Here is a 19,246-nt window from a genome sequence, read left to right on the forward strand (position 1 = left end):
CAGGCCGACACTCTACCCACTGAGCCAAACCAACAAGGGCTGGGCTTTCTTTATAAAAGTCACTTCAAATGTCAAAATGTCAAATGTCCATGTTGATCAAGCACCAAACTTGACCAAAGAATTGTCACAAGTGCTAATACTAAATACTTATAAGTGATAACTTTCGCTGATAGAATATATGATTTATTCAAAGTTATTTTAACATTTTAATACGACATGTTGGTCCTAAATTCTTACATAAAGTAAATTTTTGCAGTATATTTTTGAGCATTAAAACATTGAAATGATTTTCAGCGTTTTCCAGAAAGTCTTATACAGTATATAAGGTTTATTTTTAGGCTTTTAGTGATTCAATTACTTTCATTATTATAATACAATCACCAATGATTTTCTTATATTAGTCTAGTGTATAAAATCCTCAGATCATACCTGATCGTTTATTGCCTTATATGAATATTTTGCATCAAAGAAAGCTGAAATATATATATATATATATATATATATATATATATATATATATATATATATATTTCTATTTTCACGCTTATATTATGTTGTTAACCAAAACAAAAGACATATTTGTTCTTTTATCTCTTAGTGTTTTGAATATGGAATTAAGAATTATCTAGTATTTTTAGAATACATTTGTGTATTTCAAGAAAAAAATGTCTGTTGAATCCTTTTTCTGCTGTGGGCAAGACTATATTTCTTATTCAGAAATGTATACAATAATAAGCGCCCAACACATTTTTCAAGAACAAATGATTTTATATTGCCGAAACCGGTTTGGCTCAGTGGATAGAGCGTCGGCTTGCGGACTGAAAGGTCCCGGGTTCGATTCCGGTTAAGGGCATGTACCTGGGTTGCGGGCACATCCCCAGTGGGGGATGTGCAGGAGGCAGCTGATTGATGTCTCTCTCATCGATGTTTCTAGCTCTCTATCTCTCTCCCTTCCTCTCTGTAAAAAATCAATAAAATATATTAAAAAGATTTTATATCTAAGATAGATGATCATCTTTTATTTGACATTCTTAAAGAAACTTTTACAACACCACTAAAGAAACAAAAGTAATCAAGACAATATATTTTTGGTGTTCAAAAGTATGGATGCATTTCGGCCCAGAGGAACAGTTTTCTTACAATACTACTTACTAATAATTAAAAATTCTATCATGTAGTAGAAATGTAAACATTCAGTTGTTTTTCAAGTTCTTTTTTGTTCATCCTCTAGGTATCCAGTAGCAATTCAAAAGACATTTGGCTGAAACTTTTTCATTTTTGTTCACATAAAGGAAAATAGTTTTGCTGTCTCCCCCTTCCTTTCTTTTGAACATTCAGAAATCTAGGAATGATATATTTTCAGTAAGCTATTTGTTTTCCTGATATGTATGTGTTGAGCTAGAATAAGTTTCTGGAATGATGCATATCTTCCCCAATGGTTTGTGATTCCCTAATTGATTTGGATTCATGTACTACATAAAAGGGAGAGAGGACTAGTATATGTTTACAGTGTGGAGAGCAAGCTCAATGCAGGCTTTCAGGACCACCACAGGGAGGCTTTGGTGGTGTCTAGTGAGGGAGTTCTGGGCTGGAGGTTGAAGTGGAGACAAGTTATATGAATGTCAATAAGGAGCAATAATGACCACCAATCTTACTTCACAGGTTTGCTAAGAGGATCAAAGAGATAATGAATGTAAGTTAACAATATAATGGTTATGAGTTTGGCCTTTGGAGTAAGAGGTGGATTCAAGACCAGTCTTGCAACTTTTTCTCTATATAGCCTTAGTAAATTATTGTGAAACTCTCTGAGTCTCAGTTTACTTTTTTCAGAAATTAGCAATTGTTTTATTTACTAATTTAAAATACCATGGGAATAATACCATATGCATCATAAGGTTACGTAAGTCATGCAAGGTATTTAATGTAGTGCCTGACCCCAAAATTGTAGGAATCACTGTTGAAAATAGTATGATTCTTACTGATATAAAATTTAGTACTATGTAAGCATATAGTTATGAGTGACCAAAAATTTTTATAAGAGAACTTGAAACTATACATGTTGCATACACATATAGCAGTAATATTATATTGAATACAGATATATAGATTGTTCACTTTTAAGAGTCATCTATTTTATTTTTGTTCAGGAGGTATTAGGATGTATATTAATTAGAGTATTTTAGTGAAGACATGCTAAAAAAATGCTACTAGTTTCATTTTTCCCATTTCTTTGACGATTCCAGCATATATCTATATCATAAAACAATTTTTAAAAAGAACTGTTAAGTTTTGAATTGTTATCATTTACAAATGTTTGGAGAATTTTTTATCTATTAAAATGACAAGGGTTTTTTGCTGTCTTGTTTTTGGAAGAGGGAATGGTGTAGGGAAAGAAAGAAGAGGAAGGAGGCTGGGAAGAGAGCCAGGCTATAATATTAAAATTAGGCACATTGGACAAGATTGCATAAAGCCCCATGCCATCTTTCTGCTTCAGACCAAATGATTTAATAGCTAATGAGCTCATGCCCCTGTGCCTTTGACTTGCCGTCACGATTTTACCAAAATAAAGTATGAAGTCCTTTTTGCATCTGGCATCTCTTTTGAAGTGATTCTAACTGCTGAGGGATTGCTAACTGAACTGAACGCTTCAAGAAAGCCAATTTACTCAGCTGGTTGCAAAGCCTTTGACCTTAATGGTGGGACTTGGCAAATCAATGCATACACGCATGTTTAGTGTTCTGTCAAGAATTGCAAAAATGCTCTGTAAGCCATAGATCCTTCTGCAAAATACTAGTTTGTAGTTTAAACATTAGTCTTTCTTCAGAGGCCAATGAGGCTAGTTAATTAAGCCTGAGGGGTTATGAACTGTTGGCAGTTAATAAGTCATAAAATTCCTCCATAAAACAGGATGCGAGATTCCATCACCGAAGCAAAGAGTACAAAGGGCTGGTGTATAAATATCTAATTGTACCAAAGGACTGGGCTTTCTCAATGACTGCTCATCTGGAGTCTCCAGGGCATGCTCGCTGTGGTTTCCTGATTTTTAGAAGCCAGTTTAAAAAATGAGTGCATTAAAGGGTAATTTGCCTGAAAGTTCAGGAAGTAAAGGGGGTGGTGTGGAAGCAAGCTGAAGGGGAGAGAGAAAGAGGACATAGGGAAAGGACAGACAATGAGGCAGAGGGTGGGGTAGAAAGACAGGGAACTCAAAATCAGAAAAGTTGTCTCCACACCGAGTTAGACATGACTGTATTTGTCATCTGCTTTCTTTTCCCTGTAGGATGTTCACCATGGAAATGGTACACAGCAGGCCTTTTATGCTGACCCCAGCATCCTGTACATTTCACTCCATCGCTATGATGAAGGGAACTTTTTCCCTGGCAGTGGAGCCCCCAATGAGGTTCGGTTTATTTCTTTAGAGCCCCACTTTTATTTGTATCTTTCAGGTAATTGCATTGCATGATTACCCATAATTTTCTTGTCCTTTGCTGGTGTTTTAAATTACACGAGATTACTGACTTGTCCCACGGGAGCAAGAACCAGTGCAGAACAAGTGCATAACCCAGAGCACTGGTTGTCAAGCAAGGGTGGGCTGATTTGACATTTTGTTTGATGTTTATTTCAAGAGCTCACATGTGTTTGTTTTCCCCTCTTCTCGCTTTCTTCCTTGTGCCTTCATCTACCCACTGTGGTGTGGGTTTTCTCTTCCCAGGTTGGAACAGGCCGCGGAGAAGGATACAACATAAATATAGCCTGGACAGGTGGCCTTGATCCCCCGATGGGAGATATTGAGTACCTTGAAGCATTCAGGTTGGTACTTCTTTCTATGAAAGTGGCAAATTAGAAAACAAACATCAATGGAAACAACACCAAACATAAAACAGAAATATACATTTTTAACTAAAGTAAAGTAGCTAAAGGAGCCTTCCATCACAGCTCCAAATATTATATGGTTTGGGGGCCTGAATATTGCTACAGAACCAGTAAGAAATGCATGTAAGAAAAAAGGTACATCAACATCTAGATGTATCTTCGGTGAATATTCTTCTCCCATTCAGTAGATTGTCTTTGTTTTGTTGATGGTTTCTTTGCTGTGCAAAAACCTCTTTAATTTGATGTAGTCCCACTTGTTTATTTTCTTCTTATGTTTTCCTTGCCAGGGTATATATTTCTCAAAAACATTACTAAAAGCAATGTCAAAGAGTTAACTGCTTATGTTTTCTACATGTGTCTGTCCAGTTTCCCAACACCGTTTATTGAAGAAACTGTCTTTACCACATTGTAAAGTCTTGCCTCCTTATTTATAGATTAATTGACCATATTGACAAGGGTCTATTTCTGGGTTCTGTATTCTGTTCCATTGATCTATGTGTATGTCTTTATGCCAATACCATGCTGTTTTCATTGCTATAGCTTTATAATATAATTTGATATCAGGTAACATGATACCTCTAACTGTTCTTTCTCAAGATTGCTATGGCTATTCAGGATTCTTTTGTGGCTCCATGTAAATCTTAAAATTATTATTATTATTTTTTTTAGTTCTTTGGAAAATCTCATTGGTATTTTGATAGAGATTTTATTGAGTCTATAGATTGCTTTGGATGGTATGGACATTTTAATGATGTTAATTCTTCCTGTACATGAACATGGTACATCCTTCCATTTATTTATATCTTCATTATCTTATAGTTTTCCAAGTAGAGGCCTTTTACCTCTTTGGTTAAATTTATTCATAGGTATTGTATTATTATTAATTAAAAATATAAATTAAAAGAGACCTGGTTGTAGTTATATAGGTATATTGGCCAATGGCCTGGTCATGCTCCCCCTGAAAAAAAAAAAAAAGAAAAGAAAAGAAAAGAAAAAAGAGGGGAAAAAAAGATTTCATTATTAAGTAGTTCTGGAAAACTCTGCTATTATAACATAAAACACGATTTAGAATGGACATTAATTAGCATATTAAATGCTCTGAGAAGTTCTTTGCTACCTACTTAACTTTGTTGAACGGATATATTCCAAACTTCATTGGACTGTAGAATCCTAGCTATTGTACATCCCAGCATTCTTGGTTCTGAAAAGCTAGCTCACTTTTGTGGCATTTTCATTTCATGGTAGAGTATATGCCATTCCTTCTCCTAATAGGTATATTTTCCCTCTCACATTAAAACATCAACTGATTAATTGGTTGTTTTCAGTTTATCTACAAAATGTAGACAGTCATTGAAATGTAGATTTATGTATACACATTGCCTTTTGCTTTTTTTCTAAGCAAAGAACTGTTAAAATTAATTTAAGCAAGAAATACAACTAATTAAAAGCATTCTTTGGGGTATGGATTTTAAAATAAACATTTATTCTCTGGAATTAAAACAAAAATTAGTCCTTGGAAAGATCTCTGTTTTAAGGAGAAATCAGATTGTGTCAATATGTGCCTCATTTGCAAGATTTTAGATTTTAGCCTATTGGTAATGTATGATTTTTTTGGATTTTTTTAGTAGAAAATAAAAGCAAACAACTACATAATAAGAAATTTTAGAAGCCATATTTTTTGTGAAATTTACTACTTATAAACTCCCAAGGAGAAAATCCTGTTGATGCATTTAAAACTGAAGGAAACAATAGGGCAGTGTTTTAATAAACAAAGTTTTGGTAGGTTTATGCTGTACAGTGTACCATGCATACTTCAATTTCATTTGAGTCATTTCTCATTCAAAAGCCAGCCCAGGAAAAATTATAAAAAATTTCTAATTTCAAGAGAACACATTAAAAATAAATATATTTGAGATACAAAGGACAATTATAGTCATATTCCAGATTTGTATTTTGGGAGAAAAAATATATGTATATATATTTTATATAGATAGATAGATAGATAGATAGATAGATAGATAGATATAGATATAGATATAGATTTATTATGTAATTAAAAAAAGCAGAAATAACTTTATGTATTTTAAAACTTGGGTTGTCCATGAAGATTTTATGTTAATTAGCAGTAAAACTAAAAAATTATATTAAGAAACCATAGTGGTTTCAATGTTAAGAATTCCTTTTTTTTTTTTTCTAATTGTATTGATTTTCAGAGACAGAAAAGGAAAGAGAGCGAGAGATAGAAACATCAATGAAGGGAGAATATTGGTTGAGCTGCCTCCTGCACACCCCCAGCTGGAGATGGAGTCCCCAACGCGGGGCATGTGCCCTGACCAGGAATTGAACAGTGACCTCCTGTTTTATGGTGCAGCGCTCAACCACTGAGCCACACTGGCCTGGGGATAATTTATATTTAGTACCTATTTTTTTTTAAATATATTTTATTGATTTTTTTACAGAGAGGAAGGGAGAAAGATAGAGAGCTAGAAACATCGATGAGAGAGAAACATCGACCAGCTGCCTCCTGCACACTCCCCACTGGGGATGTGCCCGCAACCCAGGTACATGCCCTTGACCGGAATCGAACCCGGGACCCCTCAGTCCGCAGGCCGACGCTCTATCCACTGAGCCAAACCGGTTTCGGCTATTTAGTACCTATTTTAAAAAAATATATATTTTTATTGATTTCAGAGAAGGTGAGAAAGAGAAAAACATTAATGATGAGAGAGAATCATTGATTGGCCGCCTCCTACATGTCCCACACTGGGGATCCAGCCCGCAACCTAGGCATGTGCCCTGACCTGGAATCGAACCATGCCCTCCTGGTTCCTAGGTCAATGCCCAACCGCTGAGCCAAGCCAGCTGGGCTATATTTTGTACCTATTGTTCTCACATGGCAAAATGAGTGGTCAAGATTTTTTTAAAAGAATCCTTTTGAATATTAACAATTTCATTAAATAATGTGAAAACAGATATTACTGGTAAATATACATTATTATTGTTTTTTGATTAAAATGGTAAGTGAATCAACTGCCCCTGAAATTTACTGAATGTCCTCAAGAATGACACCTTCTCTTTGCCTGTAATATACACACATTATTAGCAGACTTTTCTAAATTTCCCAGTGCAGTCACCATATCTAAGCTCAATTAGAGGAGCAGCACTATTATTTAGTGTAAAATGTGAAATTGTGGCTTTTAATATTCATAGTTATTTAAGAACCATATTTAAATCATAGTAATTCTTTTCCTTTTGAACTGTTTACTAATTAATGTATATGGCTAGAAAAACTTGTGAACTTGTTATGGAGGAATCAACAAAGTAAGTCATTCTTTCAAAAATATTGATTGTCCCCAGCTGGTTTGGCTCTGTGGATAGAGCATCAGCCTACGGACCGAAGGGTCCCAGGTTTGATTCTGGTCAAGGACACTTACCTTGGTTGCAGACTCCTCCCCGGCCCGGCTCAGGGCATGTGCAGGAGGCAACCAGTCAATGTGTTTCTCTCACATAGATATGTCTCTGTTCTTTTCCTCTCTCTAAAAATCAATGGAAAAGTATCCTCGGGTCAGGATTTAAAAATATACATATATTGGTTGAACAGATATTATATACCAGGCACCGTGGTAAGCACTTGGAATTCAGAATTGATTTACTCTTAGAGAACATAATAGAGGTGATACTTTGTGTTCTAGAGAACAGATGTCCTTAGACACAGAGAGAGAACCCTTCTTGAACGGTTTCAGGAAAGGCTTCATCAAGTATTGCTTGACTCGTGCTTTCAAGGTTAAGTGGGAGGTTTCAAGGGGAAAAGGGATTGGAGTAGGGCAGATTCATACCGGCAGGGAGAATAGACTGAAAATCATGGAGTCATTAACTGGTCATGCTCTGTTTGCTCAAGGTCATTAGGGTGGGATTGTATGGCCAGAATATGGATAATACTTCATAAAGTGTTTTACAGGCAAAGAATTGCCAATTTAAATGTATAAATTTCTTTCTAATATGGGGCCTTAATGAAATAGTATCCCAAATAATTTCGATGTAGTATTATTTATCCTTCTTAGCACAACCATTGTTTCCCCGGTATGGAAACTAAAGATCCTTCTGGCTTCTGTGTATGGGTGTAGGATATGGAGGTGGGGGGGGGGGGGGACTAAATGGTGCCTTTTCTTTTTTCTTAAATTGTAATTGTTTCTAAACTGTGATGAGTATCTTTGAAGGGGTGGCCTCTCTGTGAAACTACATTTATAGTGGGATATAAGATGGTTGCTCATTTTCCCAGCCAAAATGTGTTCCCCGTATTGCCCTGTGATTTCTGTTATGTCTATGGCAAGAAGAAAATTTCAGGCAAACCAAACATTTTCATGTTTGTTATACATTTTAAAGATAATCTTAAAAACATAATGGAATACCTAAATTAGTTCAGATAAGTAGTTATTTCTTCCATGCAGTTAATCATTCGTCCCTGAAATAATGGAAGGATATATTTAAGATTTTTCACAAGAGTTTTCAAAATAGTCAGTAATATCAAATATCTCTTATGTAAAACTAAAATATATTTCAAGGTTACAATTTTACAAAATGATTATGGCTATCTTTTTGAGGTCTTACATGCCAAGTCCTAGATTAGAAATTTTATAGACATTATGGCTGATTCTTAAGTGGTTTGTATGAATCACAGAACTACTAATTGGAAGGGTAATGATATGAACTCAGTTTATGGCTCTGAGATCTTTGCTCTTTTTTTCATGCCAGACTGCTGCACTTCTACTGCTCATGATTCAAAAGACTAAGGAGCAGTAGAGCACAGTGAACTCTGAATGAAACATAAGCCCTCTCCCCCCTGACCCAAGTCACAAATGCCTACTACACATCATGGTAAAGAAGAGCTATTCAATATAGGCTGAATGAATCAATGACTAAATAAATGAGTCAAAGAGGGTAGACATCATGCTGACTCTAAGAGAAGCATTGGAAACTCTTGGTATTAAGTGAGCCTAGCAAAACTCTGAAGGAGCTATGTGCAACCTAACTATCTCTTGGCCTCTGAAGGAGTATTGTTTGCATAGAACTCTGAACATCCAGTCATTTGCTTATAACAATGTCAGATGTCTTCTCTTCATTCAACAAATAATTTTGCTGAATGCCTGCTCAGTATTCTCTGTTCCAATCACTTCAAAAGTTTGTTCGAATGGCTTTGTTTTATCCATAATCTCTAAATGATCACTGGACAGGTTATTTTAAAGATTACCTATTTAATTAAGAGTCCTGCAAATATTAAAGTGATTATTTATATACGGACATTTAAATAGTTTGTATATCACGGGCATGGGACAATATGTTTCTCATGCTTCTAATTAAACCTAAAGAGGAAAACATCTTCAATTGTTTAAAAAAAAATGAGTAGTCATTTTCTTTTCTTTTTAAAAAAATATTTTATTGATTTTTTACAGAGAGGAAGGGATGAGAGAGAAACATCAATCAGCTGCCTCCTGCATACCTCCTACTGGGGATGTTCCAAGTTACATGCCCTTGGCCAGAATCGAACCTGGGACCTTTCAGTCCACAGGCCGATGCGCTATCCACTGAGCCAAACTGGTTAGGGCTTGAGTAGTCATTTTCAATGTAGAAGCAAGATATTAGTAGTTCTTGAAATTCTCCCTATTTTATTGAAAAACTAAATGAGTGAATGAATGTCATCCTTGTGTGACTTTTTACATAAAAGAAGAAGTACAAACCCCTTAAATTCAGAGGGTTTTGGTGAAATAATAAACGGCTCATGTGGTACACAATGAGAATGCTCCAAGAGAGTAGCATAGAACTGTTGATCTGGTTTCCTTTGATGCGAACATGTTGTGATTTAACAAGGCACAACTCCTCAAGCCAGTGTGTTATAGTCCATAGTTGTCATAATTACTTAACAAAAATATTTTGTGCTTATATATGTAGCTTTTGCTAAAATACTTTGACCTTATAACCAATTGGAATGTCTAAAAATTAGAATATTCGTCACATAGTCAAAACAGTTGAATCAGTTGAGCACATGAAAACAGTCCAGACAGCCTATTTTCTTTCTCCTCTCCTGTCTTTAGTTCAGACTTGTTTTCTTTAATAATAGAAGCAAATTTAAAATCCATTAATACAGAACTGTGGCTTGAACCTTGACTAGATAGCATGTCTATTCTTAGAGCATAAGTCAAATGGTCAATTCTAAGTGTGGCATCTTTAAAATAGGAACCATAGTTTTCTATGATTTCACCCCTGCTCATGGCAAAAAATTAATAATAATGTATTTAATTGAATAGCAGGGGATAGAGCCCTATTGTCATGTTCATAGAGCAAGTGTTCTTCAAACAACTAGTCAATAATGGTCAGCTGGGAGTTTTCTTAGAGTGGTTGGGTTTAGCATGGAATGATGGTAGATAATTTGGGGCAGGGCACATAAATAAGTGCATTATTTATTTTTATCTCCTTGTTATTTTATCAAACATATCATCATTATTCTAATTAATTTTAGAGCACCGATTTCTGAATATTCTTGTCACATGCATAGACTGAAGAGGGGGTTGCTAAATTCTGTCTGAGAAATGAGATGGGACCATAGAAAATATGTATTGATAATAATGACAACCAGTAAATTTTTATGGTCATTATTCTTATTTATATTATATTTTAATGTAATTTCATGCTAACCGAATGGAAAATATTGCCACTGTAAAAATAATGACATAATATAATGATACCAATAACATTGTAATATAGAACATTCATTAAGGACTGAATATTTGCTAGTCATTCAGTTCTTTTCACCATTATCAGTTGTTGAGCTAAGTGCTCCCAGTTTCCAGATGGGAATATGAAGACCCTTTTGAGTTTCAGTAGGTTTTCTCATGTCACACAGCTAGTATGCAGTGATCAGGGACTGGGTGCCAACAAGTTTGAGTATATAGACAGTACTCCTTTATCCCCAGCTATAGAGTTCCTCTGTCAAGAGTAAGGATGACAAAACAATAATATAGTGAGAAATTCTTTGCAAATGTATTTCAGTCTATCTAGCATTTGGCTTGGACATCTACATTGGTAACACTATTTTAAAATTGAAAACAACTCCTAGACTTTCACTAACCTTGTATCAATGATAACTCCAAACCACTTCTTTTTGTGCCTTTCCCTCATCTGACGTACTTAGAGAGCCTAGCCAATGAAACCCCTACAGTTTTTCTTCCTTTGGATAACTTAGACTATTTATTTACAATGGGAAATACATTTTCCTGCTTTGTTAAAAGAAATATTTTCTTTAAATATACATACATGTATGTGTATATATATATATATATATATATATATATATATATATATATACTTAGATTTTTTGGAATGTGTATGTAATTGAACTTGAGAAATACCAAATTAAATTTTAATAGAACATAGAGTGATAAATGAGCTTTTAGATCCAATTTTGAAATAAAGAATGATTTGTTGTCATCTAAAAATCATACTCAATACTGCAAAATGATTTGGGGTCTTATTTTGTCTATTAGAACTGTGCTTGATGCTTCCCACTTGGAAATGGGTTATCAATTGTTAATGACAACCAAATATATTATGCTCATGATAGTATGTATTTTCCCAAGGATGTCGAATGCATTTTGGGAAAGGGTGGAATTTCTTGAAACAATTTGCCAATATGAAATACTGTACATATCAAATTGGCCCTACCACCATCTTTCCCAGGCCATTTATCATAGCTCACAAATCAAGCCCACACTTTCTCTTTCTGAAACACTTGGCTAACAAAGAAGATGTGGGCTTCAAATTCGGACTTGTCACTCAATCTTGGGAACAAAGCAGTAATGATTTTCTTCTATTGGTATTTGACTTCAGTGAAGAGCAAGATATATATGAATTTATTGCTGGTGTGATCTACAATTTTATTCATTGTCCAGTTTCTATTCTTTATACTCAGCATGTAGAGATCTTTTTAAAAGTTTTACCGGGACATGTCAGAAGAAAAAGTCTATAGGAATAAATTTTTAGAGAGCTGTCAGCTCTATCTGCTCTTTAGTTTCACCAATAAGTATACTTTAAGAACACTTTTTTCTCTTTCATCTGTGCAACATATTGTACCAATTTTCATCAAAAAATTACAATTTCTATAGGTGTGTGTCTCTAGATACCCTTAGAATTCTGCTCTTTGACCCTGGGAGTAAATTGATCTTATGCACACCTGTCTTCCTTGGGAAACTTGCAAACTTTATTTTTGGGTTGAGCATCAAAGAGATATGATATTATTAGACAGTATAGAACTCAGGTAAAAGGTCCAGGAAGTAACTTGAAGTGCTTGAAGTTCTGAAAGGTGAATATTATTTTCCGTGAAGAACTATTTAAAATAGTTCAAATTCTGCAACATTGTATTTAATATTATTTTAAAAGGTCAGATCAACTATAAAAATTTTAAGACAACATTTTTGCCTTCTAACTTAGAACAGTTTTAAAGCCAAATATTTATAGGAATTTGTGTACCAATTATACAGAGTTCCAAATAATAAGGACTAATTAAAAGAGAAGCTATGTTCAGTGAACATTTTCCTAGCAGTTCTAAGAAAGAAAGCAATTTGCGTGACTAGAAATGATTTGTTTTTATTTGAAGATGGAACAATGGGTTATAAAACCCTTGCCTTGCACAAAATCCTCCCAACATATGTGTAATACTCAAAGATATCAGGAAATGAAAGCTTTCCATGAAATCTTATTGTGAAGTTTTTCAGGCCAGAAGTAGCAGATTTTTTGGACTGTCAAGCAGCTCAGATCAATTCATCAACTTAAATCATCTCATCTAGTAATAGTGGAATTGTTGTGCAGTTAATTATGATATTGTCATATCAGCCAGAATGGAAAATAAATATAACTAAGAAACTATAGAGTCAGCCTTTTTTTTTCATAGCTTTATTGAGGATTTTAAGATTATGCTTCCTTTACTGGTAAGAGAAAACCCAGTAAAAATCACTTACCCTCTATCTTGTTGAATAGCTATTAACCAAATTTCAGTGCATTTGGGGCTTAGATGTGTTTTCTTGAAACTGAATCATTCCCTTGCATTTTCATGATTTCACACCTACAGTTTATTATAAATAAATTTATCGAGATGACAAATGAAGTGAAAAGATATATAATTTTTAAGATGATTAACATAAATGTGTGTTCTTTTTTTGAGACCTAGACAAATATAACTTTTCCAATAAAACTTTAGTTACTAACTTATTGAGATTGAGGAGTCATCTTTGGGAAACTTCTCTTCAACAGAAAATCTGCTCATATTTACTTATGAGGTGGAGGGCTGAAGTGGACACCATTTTCTGGTAGACAGGACTTTCGCAGATTAGTTCAAGTCTTTGCCTGACATCAAACATCTGGATGATGGACTCAGTTTTCCATATTTCATCCCAATGATTTCATGTCATGTAGATGAAATTCGTATATCAACATCTGTTCCCATTTATGCAGACATTTAAACTTCTAGAAGGGTGAGGACTTGTCTTTCTGTCTGTTAGGAATCTGTTCATCTTTCTTGTGAGCACAGCAGTCCTGGGTATTGATTGTTTATTCTTATATACAAAAATAGCAGAAAAGAAGCCAATGGAGGGCAGCAGGCTCATGGACTGCATAAGTTCTAGTGGAAAGAGCTTAGAAAAATAACTTTCTTGTCATTATAGTTTATATTTCACAATTTAAAAAGCGGGTGGGAGAGGAGGGGCAGATGGGTGATTTAGTCACCTTTTGTTCTCAGCAGAATTTTAAATCCATCTGCACCTCGATTTTGGAATATTTTGTATCCCAAAACAATTGTGGAAAAGTCCATTGAGAAAGTAGCACCTATGCATTATCTTATCTATTAAAGAAAGATAAATATTATTGCACTTGAGACAAAATATTGGTTCACCTAGGATATGTTATTTTTTGTTAGTTCATAACTTCTTTAAATGAAAGCAATATTGGAATTATTTAAATGGCCTGAATTTAAGAAACAAGTGAGCATTTTTATTCAAATGATAGCCAAAGGCAAAGAAGTGAAGGATTTCTTTGCAATCCAGAGCAAGAATGGAGCAGGCACAGATATGTAATTTAAAAGTTTTGTAGCCCAAAGAAAGCTTGGTCACTGGATCCTCTGTGCTTTCAGTTTCATAAAATGTGTCTTAGATATTAAAGTTGCCACACTGGGCCTCTGACTTTGCTTTGTGTCCCCAGGTCCCCTCCCCTGTACAAGTTTCTGATACTCTTTATTTCCCTTGATATTCTAGGATTTCTAAATTGAAAATAACATTGAAAGAAACTATTCAGTTATGACTTTCTCTCTAATAAATATAATTACACCAAGTGTCAGCAGGTGAAAAAGTCCCTGACTTAAAAACAAGCAAACAAACAAAATCTTCCTACAGAAGTAATAAAATCTGGTGTGTCATATTTTACCGAGCTAATTAAAAATCATCTGGTTAAATTTTAAATTATTCCGAGAACTCAAGTCTGCCAAAAGTTTGTTAATTTATTTCACTTAATTTAGTTTTTTGAGGATATGAAAACTGATAAAATATCAAATGACTATATGTAGAATATAGATGAAAAGTTAATATGAAAGAAGGATCATCCACCTATAGGTTTATTAGTATCCGTTAAAAAAACACATAACATATTTCATCTGTTTTTCAAAATAGAAAAGAAAACATAACTATATATTGATGTATGTATGTGTGTGTGTGTGTCATTGTAATTACATATGTTTGACGCGGTTCTCTAAACACCCTTTTGAGAAATTGGAATGCAAAGCGATTATCCCACTGTCAGTACTCTGTATGCAATCCTGTACCAAGTTGGAAGGGCTTATTAGGTCCAATTTAAAATTTTGTTGTTTTATAATAACTTTGGAAAAGTGTATTGTTCCTTGTAAAATACCCACATGTTCTCCGTTGGAAAGGCTCCAGACTGGAACTGAACCGCGAGGTTGCCCCCTGGTGCTTTATGTATTGTTTAATTGTTTGCCGTTGGTGGATGTTTTTATTAAAAGCCTATTATTTGGGATAAGACCAAAGTGTCATTTTAAGAACAGCAGAAGCAGAGCCGTTCGGTCCCATAGTTCTTTTCATAGGTGTGCTAGTGAGCACTGGATGCCGCTAATGAGCCTGCCGACATTTTTTCTTGTAATACTTCAAAAAGAGCAACAACAACAACAAACAAAACCTGGGATTTTTATTTTCTTCCAATAAAACATGACTGGATTGGCTGGGAGAGCTGGGAGCCTACATGGCGGTGCCAGGGCAGGAGGGAGGAGAGGAGTCTTCGTGCTGTTCTGACTCCGTTTTGGTCCAAGAGGAGCTAGTCTGGAGACCCAAGCATGCTGACGCAGGTGGCCCTATCAAGCCAAGGAGCGTGGGGTGCAGGGGGTCCACGTGTTAGGAAGGCCTTGGTGGGCTTCCCTGGGTGTTTACCAAACCCATGTGTGCATGTGTGTGTCAGAGCTATAAAGACAGTGCAATTGCAAGAGAAGTATCATTCGGAGATTTTAAGATCACTCTGAATATAACTTAGGTCTGGGAAAAGTTTTTTCATTGAATAGTTTTAATGCCTGAATATTTTCTTTTCATCCCTTCGTTCACTGATTCCTCAGTTTGTCTCTGGAAAGCATGCACAGTGCTCTCTAGCAGGTCCTGCCTGGCCACAAGGCACCAGCAAGAATCAAATCAGTCTTCTTCCCAAGCTGGCCTTTGTAACTGTGACCTACCCGCAGGCAAAAACTTGAAGGCAGTATACCTTGATACAGTTTCTAGGACTTAAATGATCTCATTAAATCCCGATGCTAGATATCATTGACATTTGAGGAAATATGATTATTGACAAAATGTAAGCCCGTTATATACTATATCACTTCAAAAGGAGAAAGGCCATTAGGCCATAATTACATCAGAAACAGTATACACATTTGGCTGGTTTATAAACTGTCACTTTCAGAAGTATGAAGACATATAAAAGTTTCCAAAGGCTCCATTATGACCCTATTTCCAACAGTATTCTCTGACAAACTAAATAAATTACTGCATATATTGGACCTTTGAGGCTTGGGGCAAAGAATGGAAAAATTATTTACAAAAGCTTGAAAATATTTAATCACTAGAGGCAGGGGGGCAACAGTGTTTTAATTAGCAGGTCCTCGGGCCATTGGCTGACTGGAGGCTTTCTCAAACAACCACACAAATGCACCGAATAGCTGTTTGCCAGCCTTAGGGTCAGGCCTGAGATGAAACAGATAAGATAATTGGCTCTAATGAAATCCAGAAGGCCTTGGCTTTCTTGTTTGAGCTTGGATTTGAAGAGTGCGTGTGGAAGTGAGGCTTAATTCAAACCAGAACTGAGCTAGGCCCGTTTCTCAGTGACTTTGATATTGTTTGAAGTTCTAAAAGTGTTCGCCACACCACTAGCCTGCTGGGCTGGGCCTCCCTGGTACCCTTAATTACTAAGCTTTATTGCTGACTTTACTACACAGGAAAGGGGCCATTATATGTTCCATCAACATCAGCTCTTCTCAGATTGGAGGAAAGGGCAGGGTTAAAGGCCACTGTAGGAAGGCAAAAACTTCACTTTGAGGTAGTCAGATCATTTACCAGGGTTGAATTTCACCGTTATGCACATACATTCCTCACAACACAGAAGCCCAATTTCCATTTTTTAAACAAGTGATTACTTTTCAAAACATTTTTGTTTGTGCCTGTTTTTTGCAGAGAGAACATTTATTTTTTAGGGGCTAAAATGATTACACCTGATATATTGAAGAAAAAAAAAAGAAGAAAGAAAAGAAAAACACCTCCCAATTAATCATCACACCAGAAAGGTCTGGTTGAATTCTGTAATAAGGAGGATTATTATTAATGCCCCTTTGAAGTGGAAATAAGTGAGGGACCCTCCTGTGGCTTTAGAGTTGTCCTGACACCCCGAGGAATAAAGACCCCTCAGGAGACTCTACAAAATTAAATCCCAGCTTCCAGAAGCTCTCACAAAGGGGTTACACAAAAAGTGTTCCCAATTCGGTCCGAAGCCAAGAGGCAAAAATGAGAAATCTCCCTCTTAGGGGATGGCTGTAGAGTCACCAAGTAATTCATCCTCCTGAAACTTGGTACTGCTCCTCTTTTGGTCCAGTTGTTAAAGATGGATTATGCATCTTAATGAATTAATAATTATTCAGCCCTTCGCCCTCTCATAGGAGGAGACCTGGTCATGCTGTGGAAGCTAAGGGACATGGAGTCCAGACCTATTTCCTGCCCTATTTATCACCTTTTGGGTAGCAAAGTCATGAGTGATACCATCTGACGTGGCTCTCCTTGAAATAAAAAAGCTAATTATTTTTGCATTCTTTAAGTAAACTTGACATTACTAAGGTCTAATGTTATACCTGATCCTGGTGACCATTTATTCCAATACTCCTTTCTGAGCATTGTTAGTCACGGGCTGGACTGGACCCTAACCCTTTGCAAGGAGGTATCTGGGCCAAAGTAACCACATGGAGAGCCCAAGGAGATCAGCTTTGGGAGGACAAAATCGAGCCTCCACTCCGTAATCTCTCCTGAGAGAAATTCAGAAGGCCTGACTGACTTGGGCCAGTGATGAACTTATGTCAGTTTACACCAGAAGAAAAATCTTAGAATAATCAGCTAATGCAAAGAGTGCTTTTTTCATTAGGCACTGTTATGAGGTGACTTGTTTCCCCAGAATTCACTTTTTGATGCTCTAACTCCCAATGTGACAGTATTTAGACATGGGCCTGAGGGAAGTAATTAGGGTTAGATGAGGTCATGAGGGCAGAGCGCTAATCTGATTCGATTGCTGTCCTTCTACCAAGAGAAGCCAGAGAGTTCGCTCTCCAGTCCCTCTCCCCCCTCTCGGCCTATCTCTCCGTGTGTGTTTTTGTCTCTGTCTCTCTCACTCTTTCTTGCTCTTTCTCTCTCTCTAGCTCTCCACCCCTACCTCTCCCTCCCTTGTGCATGCACTGAGGAAAGAAAGGCCATGTGAGCACAGGGCAAGTTGGTAGCTGTCTATAAGCCAGGAAAAGGGCCCTCACCAGACCTCAACCTGCTGGCACCTTGACCCCTAACTTCTAGGCTCCAGAACTGTGAGAAAATACATGTCTGTTGTTTAAGCCACCCAGGCCATGGTGATGGTGGTGGTGGTGGTGGTGGTGGGGGGGGGGGGTAATTAATAACCATTTCTGAGCAATAAAAAATATCCTTAGGTGTACAAAATCTCCTCCTGAAGATAAATAATTTGCAAAAGCAAATTAAAGACTTTAAGTATTCCAGTAGTAAGGAAGTAGTAACTAAAACTAACCTACCCTTAAGAACCTCACACTTAATCTAATAAAAAAGCAATGAATTATATTGTTGTATAATGCATCAAATAGTATTTTATTATCTGATAGGCTAAGCATTTGGGTGAGCGAGATTCTACAGATTTTCTTCTCCATTTCCCACTGGTTGTATCTGGGTTGTTCTTAGATAACACAGGCTCATAATGACAAAGAAGGAAAGGAGAAACAGAGAGTCAACAAGAGAGGGAAAAGCAGAAAGAGGGTCAGTTTCCTTTGATATCACTATTAAATCATCCATTGAATTTTCTTAGGGTAAAGTTACTGCCATTCAAAATTATAGCAAATTGGTGATATTTTACAGTCAATGTGTATATTTTATTTCAGCTTAAATATGTGCATATATCTCCCAAACTTATGTTAGATCAGATATGACACATTAAAAACATGGATTTGTTTTTCTAACTCTTACAATTAGCAACTAATTGCAGTGTGAACATATAATTGGTTTTATGGGTAAATCCATTTACGGACTTACAAAGTTTTAGGACCTCATTCGTTATTCATGACTATGTTTTACTGAGGGGAAAAAGTGAACATAGTTTGTCTGAATGTCAATAGGGGAGAGTTTCAATGAAGTGAATAACCTTCATGATAAGAAACCACGCCCTGAAATAAGACAGTAAAATGATGAAATATATTACTATTCCTGCTTAAAAAAGAAAAGTGGCTTTGGGAGTGGACCCTACAGTGTCATGGTGTGCCAATGTCATTTCATTTCCAAAGATAATATTTCTGGTTGTACAGATGTTTTGAACTTTATTAAACCACAGCTGTGGTTATCACATATTTTTTTCAAAAGATATTACAGCTATCAAAGCAATAAATCAGCAAAGTCCTTAGTCATTTGCTTAAAATGCTCTTTCATTTTACTCCATGCATAAGTCCTCACCCAGTGCCTTTAAGATGTCCATGGAAGGTGAATTATATAAGTGGAAGGAAAAACCCTAATAAAAAAATTAATGAGAAAAAACG

At 35.9% G+C, this 19,246-nt stretch overlaps 1 protein-coding gene across 1 annotated transcript in view; it reads left to right on the top strand.

Annotated features, from left to right (window-relative positions):
* Positions 1-19,246, top strand: part of HDAC9 (histone deacetylase 9) — an 841,916-nt gene that overhangs the window by 677,948 nt on the left and 144,722 nt on the right. Inside the window, exons 21-22 of the mRNA XM_059712491.1 lie at positions 3,278-3,397; positions 3,710-3,807. Of these exons, the coding sequence (XP_059568474.1) occupies positions 3,278-3,397; positions 3,710-3,807 (218 nt within the window). The remainder of the gene's footprint in view (positions 1-3,277; positions 3,398-3,709; positions 3,808-19,246) is intronic.

The sequence above is a fragment of the Myotis daubentonii genome, chromosome 10 (assembly GCF_963259705.1).
Source record: "Myotis daubentonii chromosome 10, mMyoDau2.1, whole genome shotgun sequence".
NCBI classification, from domain to species: domain Eukaryota; kingdom Metazoa; phylum Chordata; class Mammalia; order Chiroptera; family Vespertilionidae; genus Myotis; species Myotis daubentonii.